Source organism: Malaclemys terrapin, chromosome 13 (genome assembly GCF_027887155.1).
Source record: "Malaclemys terrapin pileata isolate rMalTer1 chromosome 13, rMalTer1.hap1, whole genome shotgun sequence".
Classification (NCBI taxonomy): Eukaryota; Metazoa; Chordata; order Testudines; family Emydidae; genus Malaclemys; species Malaclemys terrapin.
Window position 1 is genome coordinate 27,124,048 of NC_071517.1, and position 20,814 is coordinate 27,144,861.

At 47.2% G+C, this 20,814-nt stretch overlaps 1 protein-coding gene across 1 annotated transcript in view; it reads left to right on the top strand.

The window, feature by feature from the left end:
- Positions 1-8,989: 8,989 nt before the first annotated feature.
- Positions 8,990-20,814, top strand: part of LOC128848292 (E3 ubiquitin-protein ligase TRIM39-like) — a 31,459-nt gene continuing 19,634 nt past the window's right edge. Inside the window, exons 1-2 of the mRNA XM_054048204.1 lie at positions 8,990-9,093; positions 13,186-13,658. Of these exons, the coding sequence (XP_053904179.1) occupies positions 13,236-13,658 (423 nt within the window). The 5' untranslated portion in view covers positions 8,990-9,093; positions 13,186-13,235. The remainder of the gene's footprint in view (positions 9,094-13,185; positions 13,659-20,814) is intronic.

Genomic DNA, 20,814 nt, shown 5'->3' on the forward strand with positions numbered 1-20,814 from the left:
ATGGTTACAAACTGTTGCACAGTCACCAGGTCTGATGAGAGCCCCACTGGACTTGCAATCATAAGTCCTTTTCCTACTTTGGGCTGTGTCTTCAGTTGTACTGAGAGCAACTTCGATGGCTGTCTTTCACCTGTCATGGACACCTTTGACCCAGTCATCAAAATTGGTCACCTCATCCTTAGAAAAGACTTCTTGATGCTTCACTGGTAATGCCCTTAAGTTAGCCATCTGTTCAGGAATCAGCCCTTGGAGCACCGCTTGATCTGGAACTGGCAGTCTCCCACCACATCTTTCCCAAGAAAAGGTAACTTGTTCTCCCTTCTCCCTCCTTGTCACCCACAGTTCATTTCCATTCTCTTCAAATGTTACCTTCACCTGAGGAACCACTTCCTCAGGCTGATGTAACTCTGCAGTTGTTTCGAGAATGCAACTCCACAGCCTTCGCACATGAATTTAGAATTCACACTGGTACTCTTCCTTTGATGGCATTAGTCACTACATTGGCTGGCTGGAGCCCATTAGGTAGGCTTGCCCCAGATTTAGGCTCTAGAAGTGCTAAATATCCATTGGTATTTCCTGGTACCTGGCAGCGTTCATCAAGGATCTTCCCACTCCAGGGAGGAACAACTGTCTTCTGTCTTCTGAGCACTCTAACATTTCCAGTCTGCCCCATGGGGCCTAGGGAATGACTCTGCCTCTCTGCTCAAGGCAGCACTTTACTCAACACAGCCTTCTTCTTAGAGTGCCCATGGTGGTTCATCCTCCTGGCAACAGTAGCTTCTTCAGTTCACTAATGATATTCATTCATAGAATCCCTGGGGCTCCTTCTCCCATATGGCTCCCTTCAGAGGCTTTGTCTTTGAGGATGAAGATGCATTTTCTTGGCAGTATCTGGCCCATGTACTCTATGTTTGCTTTGAGGCACCCCACCTCTGGGATTGCCAGTCCATTAACTGCTGTTAGATATACAAAGCATGTGTTGTGCATGATAGCTTCTTGTCCTTAAAATATTTTTTTAAAATGTGACTCAGTAATGGTGATGAATACTTGCTTACAGAAGTCACTAGATATGCTGGCACTGCCCGCTTTCCTTTCAACACTGTATGCAGTCATCTTCCACCAAGGACAGGCCTAGGAATCCTTCTGCCACTACTTGGCCTTCTACTGTAGATGAGACACTCACTCTTGGTGCCCCTTTGGTTTCAAGTGCCTGGGACTCTGGTCTTCCTCTCAGTGGACATTCTTGGCTAGTATGCCAAGGCCTTTCACATGTATAACAAATGTACCTTCCAAGCTCATTGTTCAGTGAAGATCTTTGGATCCCGGTGCCCTGGGATACTTTGGCATACTAAGGGGGATTTTTTCTTTTATTGCCTCAGTCATCACTTTTACCATCTCTGGTAGAGAATTGTTACATTTTAGAGTCTTTATAGTTTTACGTCTAGTTGACTAAGGAATTATTTGTGTGTGATAATTCCTCATTATTATCTTCAAAGGGTAGCTAAAAGAGGTGACTGGTTGGTTGAGCCTTAGCTTGGCCATCATCACAGGCTTTCATAGTCTATAGGCCCAGTTTCAAGGTGAAAATTTGTGAGGACAATCTTGTACAGTGAGTTTTGTGCGAACACACATTTGAAATGTTTTGACATTATTCCTCTGTCTGTATCCATGTCTGTGTTTACTATGTATATATCATCCCTTTGTCTTCAGCTCAGCCTGTTATATTATACCTTGCATGCTTGAGTTTTGATTCAGTGATAAGGATAATAATCTTTCTGATGTTTTCATTTTGTGTTCTTCGTTTGTGTTCCTTCGTTTTAAGTCTTTTCAGCATTTGTGTACATGTTTACAGTGGAAGATTTCAAGTGTAGATAAGCTACTTATTTACAGCAGAATATTTCAAGTGTGGATAGGCTACATATTGACCAGATAGATCACTATGAAAAGGAGATTTGAAAGTGGTGCAAGCATGAGACGGCGAAAACAACAGAGTAAAACAGCAGCTAAGAGCTCAAAGCCAATAACTTCATTTCTCAAACCACTGGAAAACACACCTTACCCAACAAACAATGCTACAGATAATGAAAACTCCACAACTGCAACAGGTGATATTTCAATGCCAATACCTGAACATGAGGAGATGAAGGAGATGAAGGAATCAAGAAGGAGATGTGCCAACAGTAACAGATGCAGCAGACGATCCTGTGTACAATCAAGAAACTCAACAGCAATAGGAAGATGTTACTCTTACACAGCAAGAGCAATTCATGAGTACTAAGAGGTTTGACTGTGACTGACATTTAAATTATTGACAAAAGCAATGCTGCCCAAAAGCAGTCTTTTCTTCAAATTAGTTGTTTTGAAATTCCAAGTAACATTCCATGAGATGCTGATAATCATGCTTTCCCTACTCATCTGCTGACAAAAACTCTTCCAAATGGTGAGACGTGCACAAGAGACTGGTATGCTGGAGTATAGGTACCACAAGTACTCCTGTTCTTTTTGCAGATACAGACTAATATGGCTGCTACTCTGAAATATCTGTACTGTGCACCCTGCTTCATTTTGAACAAAAGTGCTGCAAATGCATCAGTTCTCTCTGATCAATCAGGATGGAGCATCAACAGAGATTGGAGGAAGTTGAAAGGCCAAATACCATCACATGAGAGTTCCACGTCACACAAAGAAAACTATGTTGCAAGGAAATCAGCCAGTAGGGCAGCATCAGCTGAAAGATCAGTTTAGAAGTTACTCTTGACTGAACTCTCTACAAAAACTAATAACTGGAAAAAACTTCTTGAGTGCATTCTGAATGTCATCCTTTTTCTTTCTTAGTGGGGATTGGCTTTCTTTGGTTCCAGCCAACATATTGTGTGATTGTGCAAATGGAAATTTTCTAGGCATAGTTGAGCTCCTCAGGAAATATGACCCACTTTTATCACATCATGTTAAACATGTTCAAGAATCGCAAGAGCGCATGCAAGTCCATTATCTCTCCACATGCAGATAAAATGAGTTTATTGAGCTCTTGATGATATTCAAAATGGCAAGTATTTTTCAATCATTGTTGATGCCACTCCAGATTGTTCTCACAAGGAACAGACTACTATGGTTATTCGATATGTTAAGATTGTAGACAGCTCAAAATTTTCAACTGAAGAAAGGTTTATTTTGTTTGATAATTTCATGAGGAAAAACTGGAAAAAAATTGCTGCTCGAGTACTAGCAATTCTAGAAGGTTTTCAAGTCTGCATTGGTCAAGCCTATGACAATGGATCTAAATTGGCTGGGAAAGACAAAGGTGTACAAGCAGTTCTGCTTGAGTATAATTCAAACTGTATTTTCTCCAGCTGTGGAAACCACACACTAAACCTTGTAGGTATTGACTGTGCTGAAACATGCAAGGATGCAATTACTTACTTTGGAACTGTTCAGCAAATGTACAGTCTCTTCAGTAGCAGTCCGCAAAGGTGGGAAATTCTGAAGCAATATTTTCCTGTTTCACTGCATGGGATGTCCAAAACTAGATGGTCTGCAAGGATTGATGCTGTTCACCCAGTTGCGTAGCATTTAAATTCAGTGAGAAAGGCTTTAAATGAGCTTGAATCTCTCAATCTCACTGCACAGGCTTGAACTGAACTTCAATCTATTCAGAAGCACATGTCCAAATTTGAATGCATTCTGATGTCATCTTTGTGGATGAAGCTACTTACAATGATCTAACAAACTCATCTGTTAATTGAAGCACACAATGCTACACTTGATGTTGAGAGGGATAACATTGAAAGTCTTATCAATGACATTCAACAGATTCATGAAGAATGGGGTCCGATCCTGACTGAGTCCAAATTAGTAGCACAGAATATTGGCATTTCATCTGAGGTCTCCACCAATCACAACTTACCTACTGAATCTGATGCTGAGCAGAATTATAGGGTCAAAGTCTTCCTTGTCATCACTGACTCTGTTCAATCAGGTCTTACATGTCGATTTGAGTCATTGCGACTAATTCGTACCCTTTTTGGGTTTCTTTGGCAGTTCAACAGAGTGAGTAATGAAGATCTACTTTCTGCAGCTGAACAATTTCAACAACAGTACAACAAAGAAATCTCAAAAAGAACAGGAGTACTTGTGGCACCTTAGAAAGATCTCAGTGACGAGGTCATCTTCCTCAAATGAATATTGTCGACAAACTTTAAATTGGATTGCAAGCCAAAGGAATTGCTTCAAGAAACATTCAAACTTGGACTTTCTGGGGTGTTTCCTAATATCACAATTGCATTGCGTATTTTTGTCAGTTTGCCTATGTCAGTGGCTTCAGGTGAACGCACCTTCAATGTGTTGAAGCAGGTAAAGAACTATCACTGTTCAACTATGTGACGAGAGCATTTGAATGGACTTGCCATGCTTAACAACTTAACAACAAGCTTATCAACTGTGACATTGCACGAAGCTAGATTTTTCCTCAATAATTAGTGCATTCGCACAGAAAAAAGGCTAGAAAAGCATTTGTTAAATAAAATAATATTCAAATTATGTCTCTCTCTCTTTTTTTTTTTTTTTGGTGCCTTATTTTGATTTCATGTGTTGTCATATATTAATTTTTATTATGGCTAAGGGCCTCAAACTAGAAGTGGCCCGGGCCTCTCAGAGGGCCTGGATGGGGGACATCCAAGGTCAAGTCCCTGATCTAAATCAGGCAGAGAAAGGCTTTAAACCTGGACCTCCCACATCCCAGGTGAGTGATCTCACCACTGGGCTATGGGAGACAAATGGAGGGAGGTGGTTCCTACTCCTTTGGCCATGGTAGCCCTTCTTTTCCTTCACGTTTTAATACTGGCCGTTACAATGCCCAGAAACTAAACAAAACAGTTTGCTCAACCTGAAATGACTCTTTTTCAATTTGCCAAAAATTCTGAACAGTTTCATTTTTGGTTCGACCCAGACCAATTTTTAAAAAAAATTGGAATTGCCAGAGGACCAAAAACTCCATTCTCCTCTCAGCTCCAATGCTGAGAGGGTCCCAGCATGTGCAGCTTTCCCTGGGGTGGCAGAGTGTTTTCTTGCAGATTATATTCCCATCTACTTTGCTATTTATTAATTATTAATATTTGATTTGATCATTTCAGGCTGTGTGCAGATTCAGGCAGGTGTCACTGCATCACTTACACTCAGTTCCTTTTCAAGGTTATCTCTGTAACCACAAGGGCTAGAAACAGGGTGCAAAACTGTGCTGGGCCTCTGCGACTTGCAGCACGAACTCACAGCTCTGGGGGAGAGATGGCAAAGGTCTTTTGACACCACTTTTGCATCCTTGGGATTCCAGGCTGCTCTGGGGGCAGGAGGGGAGCAGAGCATCCCCAGTGTAATTTAAGGTAGCCAGTGGAGCTACCCAAAGTCACAGGAGCCCAGTGTGGGCTGCCTATGGGAGACTGCACTGTGAAAAATGCCCACAGTGCTAACAGTACAGACCTACTCCCTCTACCTGCAGCACATTCCCTCCCAGCCCCACTAGGCCCCAGCTGCACTCCCAGCACATCCCTTATGGTGGGGCTTCCAAAGGGCCCTTTGACGCAGAGCCTACTGCTGTGTTGCATAGAGCCTATATGGGGGAAATTCTTCCCCAACAAGATATAGATTGTAACAGCCCCTGTACAGTGCCACAGTAGGCTGGGCCAAGAGCTCAGATTCTGGATGCCGGTGGTATGGCTGGGGTGAATTTGCTGGCTGTGGAATCATGGGATTCATCAGGCCCTGGCCTTGCTGCCTTTCTGCAGAATGTCACTGTGAGTTTGGAATGTGAAACTATTTGACGGGTTACCAAAGAATTGTGGTGACTGAATTGGGGAGTGACCTTTGGAATAGCTTCCCTCTGTGTCTGGAAGAGGACACGTGTGTGTAACTTTCTCTGTTTGTATTTGGCTCTGTTTGCTCTGTGTGTGTGTGTGCACTTGGAGTCTATGCATGGGGGGATGGGGTCCATGGATAGAAAAAGTTTCTAAAAACAAAATTTCTGTGTTGTTAATTAATTGACTGCTTCAGGTAGGGTAATAATGCTAAATACTTATGAGCGAAGCATTTTGGAGCTCTGGAGTCTTAGGGGAAATATTTATTTGTATGAACTTCTCCTCACCTCTTTATAATTCTTCGCAAGCCACTCAGACCTGTTCTCTGGGCTGTGAGTCAGACATCAACAATGGCTTGTTGGTTACAGTCAGGATCCTTTGAGCAGGTATCTGAAGAGATCTGCAGCTTTCTGATTTGTAGCCTACAGTGTAAATACCTCCAACTGACCTGAAATGCTCAGAGGAGTCACCTCTTTGCTTTGGGTTTTCTAGCTGTTGTAAAAGAGCTTTTACTTCCTGTCCCTGTATTGGAACCCAGAGGCTGGAACTCCCCACCCATACTGAAGCAGGGTGCTGCATTCTGCCCTAACGAGGTCTGTCTTCACAGTAGAGTTAACTTGGGCTGCACCCTAAGATAGAGGGACACAACTCACCCCACCTTCCTCTGCGCTGGCTAGCTACTGACTGACTCCAATTGCACACTAGCTCCCACTAGCCTGCATGCAGGACCAGGGGACCCCCATCCCGTGTTGTTAATGTGATAGCCTGGACTTCCCACACAGTCCTTGGTACACCACAACTTCCTCAACTTTGGAAAAGTCACTGAGTGGAATAGGAAATAAAGGAAAAAGTGATGGGAAAAAGGAGCCCTGGAAATTATTAATTGTATTAAAAAGTATTGCACTGTGTTGGATTGTTACCCAGTAGTTCTCTGGAGAGTTAAAATCCACACTGTGCACAGTGCCCTGAGACTTAGAGACCCTGAGCGTTGGCCCAGGTTCTGCTGCTCCCTTTCCAGTGGGTGAAGGGGAATTCAGCAGATGCCTGTGGCATGCAGGGAATGCAGATCAGAGGTGGGAAAGGAGGCCTCGATTCTGGTGGCTCTAACCAGTAAATACAATGAGAAAACTTCAGATGATGCAGCATGTGGCAGCCCATCTTCTACCTAACATTGGGGATGTGACCCCATCACCCTGCCATATCCACTGCCTGCCTCCACTCCCACTGAGCCTCACTGCAGGGGCCGGATCCACAAACGAACTGGGCTTCAATTCTCAGAAGCCCCTTCTCTCCCCATACATCCGACCTGCTTAGGGTAACCCGATCACAGAGATAAAATATCGGGACGCGGGGGGACGAAGTGGGGGGCGGAGCAAAAAAAATCAAAAAGCAGTTTCACAGGGGCTGGGGGCATTAGCAGGCCCTGGCCATGCCGCGTGATCGCACACAGCGCCCTGGCCATGTGCGCTGCCCTCCCCGTGGAGCCTCCTGCCCCCCGGAGCCACTGGAGTGCAGCCAAGTGGGAGAGGCGCGGGGCTCCCCAGCAGCGGCGGGGAAGTTTATTGGTTTGGGGGACCCCGACTGGCTCCTCGCCCCTGTCCGCCGGCCGCCCCGCCTAGGACAAGTCTCGCCCCCGCAGTCCCTCTCCGCCGCATGTCTCCAGCGGCCCACGCCCCTGGTCCGCGCCGCCCACCTGGGCCCTGCCTGCTCCGCACTGCCCCCAGACCCACTGCACTGCCCCACGGGCTGCAGGGCTGGAGCAGCCTCCGCGCTGCGCTGCCACGCTCCCGGCTCTGGCTGGCCATGGCCTGTGTGCAAGGGCTGCCCAGGCTGCTGCACAGGGGCGTCTCCTCCCCAGGCCCGGCTTGGGATCCAATGGGGCAGTGAGGGGGCGGGAATGGGGCAGCGATTTGGGGAGGGATCCAATGGGGGAAGGAGGGGGCGGAATCGGGGCGGGGGGGGGCAAGAGCCCCTCTGGGCTCCGCCTGTGTGCCAGAGCGGAGGGCAAAATTGCTTGTTTGTCCAGTGTCCCAACCGAACATCGGTCGGGACGTGGGATAAACAAGCAAATATCGGGACATCTGGTCACCCTAGACCTGCTGCAGCAGCTGGGACCACTGACGTGGGGACAGGGCCTTCTCAATGATAGGTGTCCAGCTCTGGAATCCTCTTCCTCCCCCACCCCACACAATGGCCTTGGAGAATGTGCACAGACCTAAGCACTGTCAGAGCAAACTGCCTGGCTCAGCTCTGCACAGCAGCTCCCCACAGCAACCCCTGAAGGAAAGGGCAGACCGTGTGCGCTAGTGGATAGGACACAGGGCTCTATTCCCAGCCCAGGCTCTGATGGGCGCTATGACTTTGGGTAAGTCACTGTCCCTCCATCTGCTCCCATATGGAAATTGGGGATACAGGACCTAGCACAGTGGGGCGCTGGTTTGAGCTGGGGCCTGTGGGTGCTACTGTAATACAGTAATAATGGAGGAGACGCAGAGGGAGGGGGAGGTTAGTGCTCCCGTGTCTCAGCACGTGATGGGACAAGGGGACAATCCTGATCCTCAGACTGAGCAATTGCTTTGTAACGTCAGTCGAGATACTGCGGTGATGGGCACTAGGTTCCATAACTAGACAGACACAGGAGGTGTGTACTGGAATAGCCAGATGTGTGAGAGAGTGGGAGATGTGATGCTCACATACACAGTTGTTCCCTGTACAGCGTCCACACCAAGAGCAGCTGGACTGACTGGCTGGAGCTGAGAAGAGACCAAGCTGCAGGAACTGGCTGACATGAGGATGGCCTATGGCTCCTCGTCGCGATGACTATTCCCAACTCACCCTGCAGCAGGAGGCAGTTGGCAGAAGGGAAATGCCCAGTTGCTGTTAGGGCAGCACTTTTATGGGAACAAGGAAGTGAAATTAAACTTGTCATTCCTGGTTCACACGGGGGCAAGCAGGAAAATCAGGCCAAGTGAAGGTGAGGAAGCTGCCAATTGGCCTGTGTAATCTGACAAGTCTGCACAGCAGCTGCCCGTGCAGAACGGGGGTGGGAGGACACAGCCTGATAGGGCCGGGCTGTTGTGGTTGGGGGAGGTTCTCTCCCCAGGCCCAGTGGTAGGTGGTGCCTGTGGGTGGAGAGGACACAGGGCTGCTCACTCCAGAGCGGCACCAAGCCTGAGGGAAACACAGGGGGCCTGGCAGCTCCCAGGGACAGACAGAGCTGGGGAGACATTGAGTCCAGAGACAGACGGTAAGGACTGACTGGCCCCACCCCCACTATCTCTTCATTCGAGCCCTGGGGCATCTGCACAGAGAGATTGGATACCTCCCCGCCTGTTCCCCATCATATTGCCCATGGATCCAGGCAGACCTGAGAGCTGGGAACCTCCTTCCCCCCCTTCATTCCCCTGCTGCCCTTTAAGTCTCCATCTCGCCTTCTCCCTCCTTCCCTGTCTCCTCTCCTCTCAGACTGGCCCAGTCTGAGGGAATTCGCTCTCCTGACCTGGATTGGCTCCTGCAAGCACTTGGGAGCAGAGCCTGGGGGGGGGGGTGTCAGGGAGAGCAGCAGCTCTGGAACTCATAGACCCCTGGGAGCAGAGGTGGGGTGAGGAGGGGCCATTTGTGCAGAGTAACTTTCCTGGGGGCTGCAGCTCAGGAAGGTCACGCAGGGATCCAGAGATCTGACTGTGCCTGAAACACTAGGAGCAGAAACAGCAAAGCCTGGACCACACACAGGGCTGGCTCTAGGTTTTTTGCCGCCCCAAGCAAAAAAATTTTTGGCTGCCCCCCACCCCAGCCCTGGGCTCTCACACCCCCCCACCAGTGCCCTCCCCCACCCTCTGCCACCCCAGCGCTGGGCTCTTTCCCACCCTCACCCCCCCCCGCACCCCATGCTGTCCCAGCCCTGGGCTCCCCCCACCAGTGCTGACTCCGCCGCTCCGGCGCTGGCAGATTGGGGTAAGCAGCGGGGCTCCCGGGCCGCACCTCAGCCCAGAGTCCCTCCAGCCAGGGCACCCGCCTCCAGGACCGGCCAGGACCAGGAGGGCAGAGCCGGGGGACCGCCCCAGCAGGGGGCTACGGAGCCGGGGCAGGGTAGCCCCAGAGGAAACGGAGCCCTGGAGAGTGGGACGTGGGCCCCGCACGACAGCGCCCCGCCCTCTATGGCTCCGCTGCTGCTGCTGCTTCTGGCCACCCTGCTGCAGTCCCTGGGCGGATCGGGCTGCTTTGCCCAGCCCCAGCTGTGGCACGGAGGGCGGCTGCTCTGTGGCACCTGCAGGCAGCTCCGTGTGCCCCGCGGGGCGGAACCAGCCCGAGTTCCCCCGCTCGGAGCCTGCCCAGCCCAGCCACAAGGTGCAGCACTGCTCCCCCATGGCGCAAACTGCAGCGGCCCCAGGGCGCCCCCATGCATGAGGTGCTGCTGCTGCCAGGCCCAGCTCTAGTCTTTTGCCACCAGAAGCAAAAAAAAAAAAAAAAAAAAAAATGCCGGAATGCCGCCCCTGAAAATGTGCTGCCCCAAGCACGTGCTTGGTTTGCTGGTGCCTAGAGCCGGCCCTGACCACACATGGCAAATAGAGAGTGATAGACACACATCACGGGGCAGGGACAGGAAAACACACAGGACTCATGTAAATCAGGAGGAGTTACCCTCTGATTCCCCCAATTGCAGATATGGCAGTCCAGGATTCTCTCCCTCATTTCCAGGAGCCAGTGAAGGGGGATGCAGCCCCATGCATTCAAAGAGTGGGGTTGGAGTTCGTGCCAGCCCAAGGAGAGACAGATGCTCTCAAATGGCACTGGGTTCAGCAGAACCCTACCGGGGTCAGGCTACGGATAAGTGACACCCAGACCAGTTATGAATTTCTGTGGAAGTTGGTTTTCCTGGAATTGGCCTAAATAAGTTTAAAAATCTGGGCCATTGTGAGTAAAGCTGAGTGAATTCAGACTGATCAGTCTGAGTCTTCAGATGTGGGGCAGGAGTTCACAACCCCCTTTTCTGTCCCAGCACCTCAGCACAAGAGGCCCCAGCTCCCATTGAAACCAAGGTGAACTGCAGGTTCTTGTTCCAGGGGTGACGGAAGCTCCCAAAAAGTCGGGGGACCCTCAGCACCCAAACTGTGGCCCCACCCCTCCACTGCCCATTCCCCCCCAGGGCCCTGCCCCTGCATCATCACTTTTCCATGAGCCCCCACCCTCACGCTGCCCATTCCTCACAAGGCCCTGTCCTCGCACGCCCCTTCTCCTGAGGGCCTGCCCCCACGCTGCCTCTTCCCCCAAGACTCCGCCCCCTGCTTGCTTCTCTCCACCCTGTCTCAGTCTCTCCCAAAAATCATGCAATGAACCATCCCTGCTAGGAGGTGCTGGGGGCCTCTGCTCCAAAATCTGTGCTTGGATCCATGGCCAGTGAAACCCAGTATGGAAGGAGGCTGCCAGTGGCTCCCAGAGGAGGGCAGGGACTGGGGTCAGTGGTGTGGCTGCAGTTTAAGAATCCCTCCCTTGGTGCTGACAATCTTGCTGACTCCACCCAGTATCTAATCTTCTGTTTCTGGTTCCCTCCACTGGGTGACAGCACCCTACAGATAACTTTATGTTTAACAGCTGGTCTTTTAAGTGCTATACAATCTAAATGCTGCTGTGGGTTGTCTTGAAAACTGCTGTGCCTTCTGCAGGTCTGGGCTAGTGTTTATGGTTCAAATGTAAAGTTATCTGAGTAAGGGCTTCCCAGGGGGCAGGGCCCCATCCCCTCAAAAAAGTGACAGTAACAATAGGGGGAAAATTAGCATGGGGAAATAGTTTTTACTTTGTATAATGACCCATCCACTCCCAGTCTTTATTCAAGCCTAATTTAATGGTGTCCAGTTTGGAAATTAATTCCAATTCTGCAGTTTCTCATTGGAGTCTGTTTTTGAAGTTTTTTTGTTGAAGAATTGTGACTTTTAGGTCTATAATTGAGTGACCAGGAAGGTTGAAGTGTTCTCCGCCTGGTTTTTTAATGTTATAGTTCTTGACATCTGATTTGTGTCCATTTATTCTTTTGCGTAGAGACTGTCTGGTTTGGCCAATGTACATGGCAGAGGGGCATTGCTGGCACATGATGGCATATATCACATTGGTACATGTGCAGGTGAACGAGCCTGTGATGCTGTGGACATCATTAAATTAGGCTTGAATAAAGACAAGGAGTGGATGGGTCATTACACAAAGTAAAAACTATTTCCCCATGCTAATTTCCCCCCTACTGTTACTCACATCTTCTTGTCAACTGTTTGAAATGGGCCATCCTGATTCTCACTACAAAAGTTTTTTTTCTCCTGCTGATAATAGCCCATCTTAATTGATTAGTCTTGTTAGAGTTGGTATGGCAACCCCAATTTTTTCATATTCTCTGTGTATATATATTTTCCTACTGTATTTTCCACTACATGCAGCTGATAAAGTGGGTTTTAGCTCAGGAAAGCTTATGTCCAAATAAATGTGTTAGTTTCTAAGGTGCCACAAGTACTCCTCGTTCTATTTTCTGGTTATAATATTTTTGCACAAACTTGGGGCTCAGTCTACTGCTCTGATTCTACCCAAATTGATCTCAGCTGCTGAGGACTGATCTCAGCTAAAGCCTGGCACCCAGTGCCCCCTTGGGGAAGCAATACTGTAAAAGTTAATAACTGTTAAAGTTAGCTCCGGCTAGTAACTGTCTCAAGCCTGGGTGTTGGTGCTGCAGAGACATGTGCAGCACGGCTGCTGCTCTGTCACAGGAGAGTGTGTAGAAGCACAGCTAGTGTTAGTCACTGGGTAGCTCAAGGCAACATGCTGCAGGGATCAGAGAAGAGCAATTACCTAGAGACTTTAACTTGGAGTCCTTTCCTTAGCGAAGTACTGAGGTTGCCTGTCTGCTGTGCACTATTACCCTGTCTGCCTCGGGAAATGGGCTTCTGTTGGAAACTTTGTCTGAAGGGCAGAGCTTTTTCTTTAAGAGCCGATATTTCAAAGTTCTCTAAAATCCACATGCATCCTTTAAATATTGCTGTGTCATATTAGGGCCAGGGGTAGAGTTAGTGGTGCAAGTTGTGGTCATTTGGTGAAGGCATTGCTCAGATATAGCTCTCCCTGAGAAATAAAGAGCTGATTGTCACAAAGTGCTCTAAAACCCATTGGATCTACCAATGTGATTTTTATTACAGCCTCATATGTGTATATACACACACATATGAGGCTCCAATAACCTACAGGTCAATAAACTTTTCTCATCTGTTCTCTCCATCTCACCCCATTTCACTTTCTCACCTACTCTGTGACACTCCCCCCCACCTTCACCCCCATTCCCTCACCTCATTCTGTGCATGTGAAGAGCTGATCCAAGCAGCAAGGGGACCGGCCATCAACCATACCTCAGCAGCCATGGCCTCAGCAGCTCCCATAGAGCAAATGTTAGAAGAAGCCACTTGTTCCATCTGCCTGGAGTATCTGACAGAGCCGGTGACCATAGACTGTGGGCACAACTTCTGCCGAGCCTGCATCACCCAGTACAGTGAGCACAGGGAGTCTGAATCAGGCACAATGATCCTCTGTCCCCAGTGCCGAGAGCCACTCCAGAAAGGGAAACTCCGGTCCAACAGGCAGCTGGCTGATATTGTAGAGAACATAAAAAAACTGGGGTTAAAGCCAGAGAATGCGCAGGAGAATCTTTGTGAGAGACATGAGGAGAAGCTCCAACTCTTCTGTGAGGAGGACGGAGAAGCCATCTGTGTGATTTGCAGGGAGTCCCGGGCTCACCGCACTCATGCTGTGGTCCCCATAGAGGAGGCTGCCCAGGATTACAAGGTGAGAATTACTGCTGCTCTTGGTCAAGAAACCCCTTAAAGGCCCCATTGTGTTTCTCCCCAGAGCCAGCTGCTGGGGGCTGAGTGGGAACTCACATGGCTTAAGGGAAGTGGATCCAGGTGCTGCCAAACTGAGCAGTGAGGGGTCCGTCTGCCTCCCCCACCCCCTGCCAGACAGGTAGTGAAGAGTGGAGCCAGTCGTGTCCATCTCTGTGCCAGGCTGGGCATCCAGTGCCAGGTGACCACAGCCACCTTAGGGCACTTGAGTGAGGGAAACCGGGTCTTGTGCCCTTCCCTCTTCAGTGTGTGGGTGAGGCCCGAGGGGTTGGCTCAGACATTGGATTTGGGGCTTGTTGGCACCTTTGCAACATCAGAAAGGTGGCACCATGGATTCTGCATTACATGGATGTCTCCCAGGGAGACAGGCATGTCCCAGTGCAGCTTTCCCCAGCCTAGGCAGGATCTGTGTGTGGCTTGTGGAGATCCATTAAGTTGTTTGAGGAGGGGCCAAATGGAGGGGAATTGGAGCCTGTGGGGAGCAGGCAAAGGAGGGGGATCCAGTCAGTGTGGGACATAAGTAGCTTTGGCCCGGAGGTGAGTGACTTCCCCCAAACAAGGATCACCTGAGAGCTGAGGCAATGCACTGCTACAGGCTGGGGACTGACTGGCTAAGCAGCAGTTCTGCAGAAAAGGACCTGGGGATTATAGTGGATGAGAAGCTGGATATGAGTCAGCCGTGTGCCCTTGTTGCCAAGAAGGCCAACGGCATAGTGGGCTGTATTAGTAGGAGCATTGCCAGCAGATTGAGAAAAGTGATTATTCCCTTCTATTTGGCACTGGTGAGGCCACACCTGGAGTACTATGTCCAGTTTTGGTCCCCCCACTACAGAAGGGATGTGGACAAATTGGAAAAAGTCCAGCAGAGGGCAATGAAAATGATTAGGGGGCTGGGGCATATGACTTACGAGGAGAGGCTGAGGGAACTGGGGTTATTTAGTCTGCAGAACAGAAGAGTGAGGGGGGATTTGATAGCAGCCTTCAACTACCTGAAGGGGTGTTCCAAAGAGGATGGAGCTAGGCTGTTCTCAGTGGTGGCAGATGACAGAACAAGAAGCAATGGTCTCAAGTTGCAGTGGGGGAGGTCTAGGTCCGATATTTGGAAATACTATTTCACTAGGAGGGTGGTGAAGCACTGGAATCGTTTATCTAGGGTGGTGGTGGAATCTCCATCCTTAGAGGTTTTTAAGGCCCGGCTTGACAAAGCCCTGGCTGGGATGACTTAGCTGGTGTTGGTCCTGCTTTGAGCAGAGGATTGGACTAGATGACCTCCTGAGGTCTCTTCCAACCCTAATATTCTATTATTCTATAATGGGAGAAGGAACATAGAGAAGTGTTATGTTTGGACTAGCAGAGAAGGCAATAGATAGACACAGGGAGCTGACAGATAGATAGCTTCTGCTGTGGTGGCTTTATTGTTCAGCTGCAAAATTGAAACTAACATGAAAGCGAGGCTTTGCACTGGAAAGGGTGGAGTGCTCAAATATTTAAAGGGACAGTTCATCACATTCATCCACCCTGCTTTAAAAAACTTTCCAAACACATATACATTATCAATTACACTGGTCTACAATTTTTGAGAAGTCGTCTGCTTCTGCTATTTATTATGTATTTTGATGTGCTGAATTCAAATATGACAATTAAAACAACTGATTGGCTACGGTTTCTAAGATATTTAAGTTTTTACAGTTTATGTCTATGTATATTGTGTAGATAGTAGGGTTTTAATCATAAATTGTAAACCTAGGTCTTTTCATGTGTTTATGGTTGCTTTACATTATAATATTTCACCTGTCCTGTTTATGTAACACTTTAAAAATCAGCAAAAGGGTTATATAAATAAAATTTATTATGAAACAAAAGGCAAAAAACTATTATGTACATAGTTTAGTCCTATTCAGTGTCTACTTGGCGCTTCTTGGCTTGTCTCTTGTATTCATTAAATGGAGCATCTCTTGTCACTGTCCAGCAATAGTCTGCAAGCATTGATGGGCTCCATTTGCCCTGATAGCGTTTCTCCATTGTTGCAATGTCCTGGTCGCCGTGCTCGTCGCTCACTGCTCCACAGTTCGGTGGAAAAAAATCTAGATGAGAGTGCAAAAAATGTATCTTTAGTGACATGTTGCAACCAAGGCTTTTGTATGTCTTGAGGAGGTATTCCACCAACAACCTGTAGTTGTCTGCCTTGTTGTTTTCGAGAAAATTTATTGCCACTAATTGGAAGGCTTTCCATGCCGTCTTTTCCTTGCCACGCAGTGCATGGTCAAATGCATCATCTCGAAGAAGTTCACGAATCTGAGGACCAACAAAGACCCTTTCCTTTATCTTAGCTTCACTTAACCTTGGAAATTTTCCACGGAGGTACTTGAAAGCTGCTTGTGTTTTGTCAATGGCCTTGACAAAGTTCTTCATCAGACCCAGCTTGATGTGTAAGGGTGGTAACAAAATCTTCCTTGATTCAACAAGTGGTGGATGCTGAACACTTTTCCTCCCAGGCTCCAATGACTGTCAGAGTGGCCAATCTTTCTTGATGTAGTGGGAATCTCTTGCACGACTATCCCATTCGCAGAGAAAACAGCAGTACTTTGTGTATCCAGTCTGCAGACCAAGCAAGAGAGCAACAACCTTCAAATCACCACAAAGCTGCCACTGATGTTGGTCATAGTTTATGCACCTCAAAAGTTGTTTCATGTTGTCATAGGTTTCTTTCATATGGATTGCATGACCAACTGGAATTGATGGCAAAACATTGCCATTATGCAGTAAAACAGCTTTAAGACTCGTCTTCGATGAATCAATGAACAGTCTCCACTCATCTGGATCGTGAACGATGTTGACAGCTGCCATCACACCATTGATGTTGTTGCAAAAGGATCTTGTCCCATTCTTCTTCATGGAAGGTGATCTTGTAAGATCACCTTCCATGAAGAAGAATGGGACAAGATCCTTTTGATGGTCACGGAACATGGAAACCCTAACATCACCTGCCAGGAGATTCCACTGCTGTAGTCTGGAGCCCAACAGCTCTGCCTTACTCTTGGGTAGTTCCAAATCCTTGACAAGGTCATTCAGTTCACCTTGTGTTATGAGGTGTGGTTCAGAGGAGGAGGATGGGAGAAAATGTGGGTCCTGTGACATTGAGGGTTCAGTACCAGAAGTTTCATACTCTTCCTCGTCTGACTCAAGTGAGAATGATTCTGGTGCATCAGGAACCAGCAGTCCTTCTCCGTGGGGTACTGGGCATATAGCTGATGGAATGTTTGGATAATGCACAGTCCAATTTTTCTTCTTTGACAAACCTTTCCCAACTGGAGGCACTATGCAAAAGTAACAATTGCTGGTATGATCTGTTGGCTCTCTCCAAATCATTGGCACTGCAAAAGGCATAGATTTCCTTTTCCTGTTCAACCACTGGCAAAGATTTGTTGCACAAGTGTTGCAGCATATGTGTGGGGCCCACCTCTTGTCCCGATCTCCAATTTTGCAGCCAAAATAAAGGTGATAGGCTTTCTTAACCATAGTGGTTATACTGCGCTTTTGTGATGCAAAAGTCACTTCACTACAAACATAGCAGAAGTTATCTGCACTGTTTACACAAGTACGAGGCATCTCTGCTCACTTTGGCTCACTGTGTCCCTTTGCAAAATCAAACACTGACAAATAAGAGAGCACGACACTGTTTGATTTCTAGAGCAGATATAGGGCAATTTGTTCAGCAGAGTGATGTAAGCTTCGTTATGATTGCATCATCCATGACTTCTAGGAATAACATGATGCAATTCATATAATGTATGACGCAATACCAGCTTCAGATTGCATCATTCTCTGTTTTGCCTAAAAAGCAAGTACTGTCCAAACCCAGTCATAGATTTATTCATAGATCCAGTCAAAGATGTATTTTAGTCATTTCTGGTTTAAATTGAGATCCCTTCCCTTTATAACTCACTTGTCCTCCACCATTCCCAAGTCAAGGGTCGTATATACTGACCCAATAGCATATCTTGAAAACTAGAGCCAATCAACAATTTTAAGCATCATTTTCGTTCTCAGTGACCCAGAATTAGTAAAGTTTGACCACATTTATTTCAGAAGCATTTTGGCTGTAGAGCAGTGACATGTCTAACATGAAACACTGTATAACCTAAGTAATCATTGCAGGAGGACAACCGCATACTTTTAAATGGCAAGGGATCATTCTTCTGTGGAATAGCAACACTGTAACTAAACAATGTATAAATTCAGGTGCACAGCTCGTTATTGTATTCTCTTGTGATGGTGGTGTGGCAGTGTCCTGAACTACAGGAACAGTCAGTGGCAAGGAATCAACTGGATCTGGTATGCAATCACCTGGATCTGGTACCAAAGTTTTTCTTAACAAGTCATTAAAACTAGGAGTTGTAATGGAAGGAGATTCAATCAAGGAACAGAAAGTCTTATTGGGACATCCCCGGACTCCGGTACTTGCTGAGGCTGCAACTGGTCCATATGTGATCTCCATAAAATACCATTGGCTAGTTTTACCAAAAACAATACAAGTCCTGTGCATTTTACAAATTCTCCAGGCACCCATTTCTCTTCACAACTGTAGCCTCCACATTAAGTCTCGAACTTGAAAAGAATGATGATGAGTCTCACATAATCAATCAGTTTGCAGAGATTGGGATTAGGCTACAAGTGCGGCAATATCAGGATGTAGCAGGTCCCAATAGGTACGCAAAGATTGTTTCAAGAAAAGAGTTTCAGTAGCATGTGGTGTGTGCCTGTAGATGAGCAAGGAATTTTCCAATCTCTGACTAAAAATAGACTTGTTAGATTTTAAGGGTTGATTAAGTGTCTGTACAAAGAGTTCTGCTAGTAAGTTTGAAGCCGGATAATATGGAGCAGAGCATATGTGCTGAATTCCATTTGAAGCTAGGAACCTCTGAAATTCTGCAGAACAGAATTGAGGTCCATTGTCACTCAATAACTGTAACAGTAAACCAAATTATTTGAACAAGGTGCAAAGATGTCCAATGAGCAAGCGTCTCAAAGGGGTGATTAAGAAAAAACAGAAAGCGTACAAAGAGTGGAAGAGGGGAGGGATCAGTAAGGAAACCTACCTTATTGAGGTCAGAGCATGTAGAGATGGAGTGAGAAAGGCTAAAAGCCGTGCAGAGTTGGACCTTGCGAGGGGAATTAAAACCAATAGTAAGAGGTTTTATAGCCATATAAATAGGAAGAAAACAAAGAAAGAAGAAGTGGGACCACTGAAGACTGTAGATGGAGTGGAGATAAAGGATAATCTAGGGATGGCACAATATCTAAACGAATATTTTGCATCGGTCTTTAATGAGGCTGATGAAGGGCTTAGGAATAGTGGCAGTGTGACAGAGGGGAATAAAGGAGGGGGGATTGACATTACTGTATCCGAGGTAGAAGCCAAACTTGAACACCTTAACGGGACTAAATCGGGCGGTCCGGATGATCTTCATCTGAGAATATTGAAGGAACTGGCGTGAGAAATTGCAAGCCCGTTAGCGATCATTTTTAATGAATCTATAAACTCGGGGGTGGTACCGTTGGACTGGAGAATAGCTAATGTGGTTCCTATTTTCAAGAAAGGTGACCCGGGTAACTACAGGCCTGTTAGTTTAACATCTGTAGTATGCAAGGTCCTGGAAAAAATTTTGAAAGAGAAAGTAGTTAAGGACCTTGAGGGCAATGGCAATTGCGACAAATTACAACATGCTTTTACGAAAGGCAGATCGTGCCAAACCAACCTGATCTCCTTCTTTGAGAAAGTAACAAACTTTTTAGATAAGGGAAATGCGGTGGACCTAATATACCTCGATTTCAGTAAAGCGTTTGATACGGTACCGCACAAGGAATTGTTGGTTAAATTGGAAAAGATGGGGATCGATATGAAAATCCAGAGGTGGATAAGGAACTGGTTAAAGGGGAAACTGCAGCGGGTCATACTGAAAGGTGAACTGTCAGGTTGGAGGGAGGTCACCAGTGGAGTTCCTCAAGGTTTGGTTTTGGGTCCCATTTTATTTAATCTATTTATTACTGACCTCGGAACCAAATGTAGGTGTGGGCTGATAAAGTTTGCGGATGACACAAAGTTGGGAGGTATTGCCAATTCGGAGAAGGATCAGGATATTCTGCAGGGAGACTTGGATGACCTTGTAAATTGGAGTAATGGAAATAGGATGAAATTTAATAGTGAAAAGTGTAAGGTGATGCATTTAGGGATGACTAACAAGAATTTTAGTTATAAGCTGGGGACGCATCGATTGGAAGTAACAGAGGAGGAGAAGACCTCGGAGTCCTGGTTGACCGCAGGATGACTATGAGTCGGCAATGTGACGTGGCCGTGAAAAAAGCCAATGCGGTCTTGGGATGCATTAGGCAAGGTATATCTAGTAGGGATAAGGAGGTGCTGCTTCCGTTATACAAGGCACTGGTGAGACCTCATTTGGAGTACTGTGTGCAGTTCTGGTCTCCCATGTTTAAAAGGGATGAACTCAAACTGGAACGGGTACAGAGAAGGGCCACTAGGATGATCAGAGGAATGGAAAACCTGTCGTATGAAAAGAGACTCGAGGAGCTCGGTTTGTTTACCCTAACCAAAAGAAGGCTGAGGGGGGACATGATTGCTCTCTTTAAATATATCAGAGGGATAAATACCAGGGAGGGAGAGGAATTATTTCAGCTCAGTACTAATGTGGACACGAGAACAAATGGATATAAACTGGCGGTGGGGAAGTTTAGGCTTGAAATTAGACGAAGGTTTCTAACCATCAGAGGGGTGAAATTTTGGAACAGCCTTCCTAGGGAAACAGTGGGGGCGAAAGACTTCTCTGGCTTTAAGATTAAGCTTGATAAGTTTATGGAGGGAATGGTTTGATGGGATAACGTGATTTTAGTCAATTAATCAACAGCGTGCCATCGCTGGTAAATAGTATCAATGGTCAATGAGGGTCTGGCTGGAGAATCTTGCCTGCATGCTCGGAGTTCTACTGATCGCCATATTCGGGGTCGGGAAGGAATTTTCCTCCAGGGTAGATTGGCAGAGGCCCTCGAGGTTTTTAACCTTCCTCCGCAGCATGGGGCGGGGG